Source organism: Berghia stephanieae, chromosome 1, assembly GCF_034508935.2.
Source record: "Berghia stephanieae isolate SIO BIC M18660-M18661 chromosome 1, UCSD_Bste_1.3, whole genome shotgun sequence".
Taxonomy (NCBI): Eukaryota; Metazoa; Mollusca; class Gastropoda; order Nudibranchia; family Aeolidiidae; genus Berghia; species Berghia stephanieae.
Window position 1 is genome coordinate 91,812,005 of NC_088360.1, and position 5,000 is coordinate 91,817,004.

The following is a 5,000-nucleotide window of genomic DNA, read 5'->3' on the forward strand; positions in this document are numbered from 1 at the left end:
GAGTCAAAAATTTCTATAAAAGGCGAAAAAGCTAATCTATATTATAAGGATCCAATCTACTTGTTTGGATGAAATTTATTTCATGAAACTTCTCAAAGGATGCGACATTATTTTCTGTATTCTATCTTTTACATATATTTATACATATTTTGAAGGATCATAAAGATAAAGTAGTATCTGATACGACCAGTGATAATAGGATGTAAAACAATTTTTTTGTTGTTGCTGAATTTACACGACCCTTACACTAACCTTGACCTTTTCTAAGTTGATGACATCCATGATCTTGGTTGCCGTGCATTTGTCATTCTATTCAGCAGACAACTCAATTCGAATCTGAAATACAGATCTCTAACTGTTATAATAAACAAAGAAGATGAATTCTCAAGTAAGTTGTGTTGTGTTTCAGCAATATCATTAACTTAACTCGATGATAGATATATTCTTTACTCATTACTTTGTCACTATATATGGTATGGATTGTTTATTGTCTCTCTCTGTTGTGATGTCTTCGTGAGCAGGGTCACCCCCCCCCCCCCGCGGGGTCAAGTCCGTGTAAAAATTTGTGGTTTAATCTACACGGAATAACAATCAAATTCAATTCACAAGCAAAATATATCCTCTCTGTCGGCTTTTCTTCTCTTGATAACTCATTTTCACACCCTCTCGCACAAGTCCCACAATTTCGGTGAGGCCTTCCGAAATGGCTCGCATCTCTTTCAATTTGTATTTTCACCGTGGATCTTTTGTTAGGCGTTTATTTATTCAATTTGTCAATATATAGAAGTAGAAGCATTTAAAAAAACTCAAGAACAAACCTTGGTTGATTAGTAAAAGTTTAAAATTTCCTAATGTGACAATTGTTTTGGTTCCCTATTGCCATTTTGTTTTTTAAAGTATTGAAAGGTATCTAGTGGATAGCAGTCCTAGGTTGTTTTTTTTCTATTAGGGTTAGCTCGAGGTCAGAGGATTTTTTTTCTATTAGGGTTAGTATAGGCATGGGTGCTAGGGTGTTTGTTTTTCCTATTAAATTGGTTAAAGGTACAGGTTTTAGTTAGGTTTGGGTTAGTTGAGGGAATATTTTGGTTGTTTCCCTTATCTTTCAGAAGGCCTCCCCCAAAAGATCACATTGTCTAAGTCTATTACAAATTGTCCATGTCGTCATCCGGTGAGCAATTGTAATCTCTGAGTCAAACAGTTGGCCTGGGCGTCCTTCTCACCTGTCTCAATTCACCAAACTTCTCCAATTTCATCTCCATGGATTGACTTCTTCATCTACTCCAGTCGTCCGAAACCTGTGCTCTCAACTCTTTCTTCAATGCCATCTTCCTCCAATCTCTGAATTTCACCTTCTCTTTCCTCACCATCACCTTCCTCAATCTCTGAATGTCAAATGCCCATTGTGGCCTAGTGATGTTCTTAGCTTTCTCCTTCAATGACACTCTGTATATCCAACACGTGTTCTGCTATACCATCAACATCAACATTGAATTCACTGCAGTCACATTCCCCTTTTCCCACTTTGACATACATCAGGCAAGGAGGCGGTTTCACCCAAACTCTCTCACCAACCTTGAATCTTCCACTCACTCTTTCACTGTCATTACTAGGAGTTTCATTCTCGGTAGTCTGGGGATCCTCTCCACTCGTACTTATAGATCGCCCAAAATGCCACACGAAGCCACCCTGCAATCAGATAATTGCCGATTAGCTTTTCCACATATTGGGAACAGCTCCCTTTTTATCTGAGCACACTATAAACTGTGACTGAGCATTATATTGTTGCAATGTGTCAGTCACTCGTCATGGAGGTCCCAACAGCTCAGTTGGTTTGGTAGAGCACTCACCTCACAAAGGGACTGGTATATATCCCTGGTGCAATGGGGATTTTTTTTCTTCTGATGCCAACTGTCCGCCCAGCAGTCTGTTATGATGAAAAGTATTTTATGATATATACTTAAATCCTATTCAAACACTAGCATACAAAAGATAATGTCCCTTTCACATTGCGGAAACTGGGATAAACTCTGGCTGTATGGGTCTTATGGCACTAAAGATCTATTTTTTATCACCCATGTGATAGAACTGAAAGAATTTTTTGCTTACAAAGAGTAAACTAACAGTGCAATCCCTGCTACCATCATGCTTTGTTTACCCAGAGACCCTGACAGGTTTTTAAAAGTTTAGTAAAGCTAGATATGGTTTTAATACAGCCAATTTTTTAATGTTGCCAAATTTTGATATTCTAATTTACTTTTAGTTTTTCAACAAGTTAGTCAAAATTCTCATGCTCTGTACTCTTTATTTAGCTCAATTCCAACCGTTGATATTCCAACGTTATCTCACTTCAGTCAATCAAAAAAACTCTCACACTCTCTCTCTCTCTCTCTCTCTCTCTCTCTCTCTCTCTCTCTCTCTCTCTCTCTCTCTCTCTCTCTCTCTCTCTCTCTCTCTCTCTCTCTCTCTCTCTCTTCTCTCTCTCTCTCTCTCTCTCCTCTTCTCTCTCTCTCTCTCTCTCTCTCTCTCTCTCTCTCTCTCTCTCTCTCTCTCTCTCTCTCTCTCTTCTCTCTCTCTCTCTCTCTCTCTCTCTCCTCTCTCTCATCTCTCTCTCTCTCTCTCTCTCTCTCTCTCTCTCTCTCTCTCTCTCTCTCTCTCTCTCTCTCTCTCTCTCTCTCTCTCTCTCTCTCTCTCTCTCTCTCTCTCTCTCTCTCTCTCTCTCTCTCTCTCTCTCTCTTCTCTCTCTCTCTCTCTCTCTCTCTCTCTCTCTCTCTCTCTCTCTCTTCTCTCTCTCTCTCTTTCTCTCTCTCTCTTCTCTCTCTCTCTCTCTCTCTCTTCTCTCTCTCTCTCTCTCCTCTCTCTCTCTCTCTCTCTCTCTCTCTCTCTCTCTCTCTCTCTCTCTCTCTCTCTCTCTCTCTCTCTCTCTCTCTCTCTCTCTCTCTCTCTCTCTCTCTCTCTCTCTCTCTCTCTCTCTCTCTCTCTCATATATATTTCAATTTTTCTCTCTCTCGTTCTGCTCTTTGTTCACAATCTCCCCCCTGGCACTCAAGTTTTTATCATTTGCCAAGGTGACAACAAATATCTGGTTAAGCAAAGCAAGGATAAAGTCTGTAATAGAATATGAGCAAATGTGATACAGTACTATGCCTATTAATAATGACCACCCTTGGATAGTGACACATTAACCTCTGGTCCCAATTTTTTTTGCTATGTATTATTAGAAATAAAAATCCCAATATAGTGACATACATTTGAGTAAAACCCATACATCAATATATCGATAATCGGCAGTTGACACCAACACTTGATACAATCAATCTAGCCTAATAGGCAACCTTGTTTCCGACCAGCGTCATCTCGTACTCCGTCATCTCGTACTCTTAGCCAATGAAAATGCTTATTTTCTGATCAATGAAATGTCCTACTCTAGCCCACTTATAGCCAATGAGAATGCTGTGTTACCAATGACTAATATGAACAGGTGTTTACCTACCACTGAAAATGCTTGATCCCAGTTGCCACCATGGTACATAAAAAAATGACACTTTTGTCAGTGACAATACTGATTGCCAATCACTGACAAACCTGTTGACGAATCAAGAATCAAGGTGACTACCCCTATCAAGAAAAGAACTGTCATCACCATTGATGTCAAACTGTAAATCTTCACTGAGATCGCCAAAAAGATGATGATAAAAAAGGACATTGTTGCAAAGTATGGTATTCCAAACAAAATTCTGTTAACAATAGGCAAGGACTGGGACAAGATTGAGATGAACAGCCATTCACCAAAAATGAAGAAACCTTGACTTGTGCTGACATGGTTTAGGCAGACAAGAGCTATAAATGCACAAATGTCTTGCCCTATTGTCTATAAGGAGGAGAAAATCATTGCGGACAAGCTTGTTGTAGCAGATTTTCAAATGAACAATGTTTGGTTCGATAAATTTTAATAGCGAAAAGGCATTGTCTTTAAAGCAGTCTGTGACGAGTCTGCCTCTATTGACGTTACTATCGTCAGTGAATGGAACAAGAGAACCCTTGTTAAGTTGGTGAGTGGTTATTCACTGAACGATATCTTCAATGGTGATGATACCGGACTGTATTTCCATTGCCTGCCAAACAAGACGCATAAGTTCAAAAGTTGAAGCCTGCCGCAGAGGGAAGCAAGCCAAGGACAAGCTGACAGGTTGGAAAAATACACATTGTAATGTATATGGAACATGTCATCACAGACACTGGTTCTCGATCACTTCATTATATTCACAGGTCTCCCCACCCCCTTTTTCTGCCGTCTTGAAAACCCCTGTACAATTCAATAATTTTCAGGTCCCGAGCGATGTCGTTATCCAGGAGTTCCATTGTGAAAAATTCTTAACTCACTTTTGCTGTAAAAGTTTGAAAGAAGAATTAAAAAAAAATAACCCTTATCTTTATTGACTATGGATTTCAATGAGGCCCAAATAGAATACTTTGAAAAAAAAGCCAGCGATACCATTATTTTTTATTCAAATACGAGAATGAAAGCATGTTGATAAATTACAACAAATCAGAAATATAAAAAGGAAAATATGTTTGAAATATTAGAAATATAATAGAAATAATCTATCAGGGCAATAAAGCGCATGGTTCTAACAGAGTTTATACTGGTTTCAATTGCTTGCTGTCTTTGGATGTCATGGACGTAGAAAACAAAAGTCTCTGAACTTGAATGCTTGGCTAAACACAAAAGTCACCGGACAAAATTAGTTGAGGGCGTAAACCACTTATGAAACTGTAACGTTGCACCTAGTAGGTGCCTTACTATCATAGTAGAATGCAATATGTGTGTGTGTATGTGTCCTGGATGTGACGATCTTCTGTTTATGAAAAATGGCTCTTTAAGCAGAAAGAATGACTGAAATAGATAGCTGCAAGCCAAGAAATAGTAGGTTAGGTGGCGAGGAATGGGCGACCATCAATCATGAGAGAGACTGAGAAAGACAGAAAGAAGGTTAGCTAAA

General features: G+C 39.0%; 1 protein-coding gene across 1 annotated transcript in view; it reads left to right on the top strand.

The window, feature by feature from the left end:
* Nucleotides 1-5,000, top strand: part of LOC144961930 (UTP--glucose-1-phosphate uridylyltransferase-like) — a 72,065-nt gene that overhangs the window by 9 nt on the left and 67,056 nt on the right. Inside the window, exon 1 of the mRNA XM_078894963.1 lies at nucleotides 1-388. This exon is cut by the window's left edge and continues 9 nt beyond it. Within this exon, the coding sequence (XP_078751089.1) occupies nucleotides 377-388 (12 nt within the window). The 5' untranslated portion in view covers nucleotides 1-376. The remainder of the gene's footprint in view (nucleotides 389-5,000) is intronic.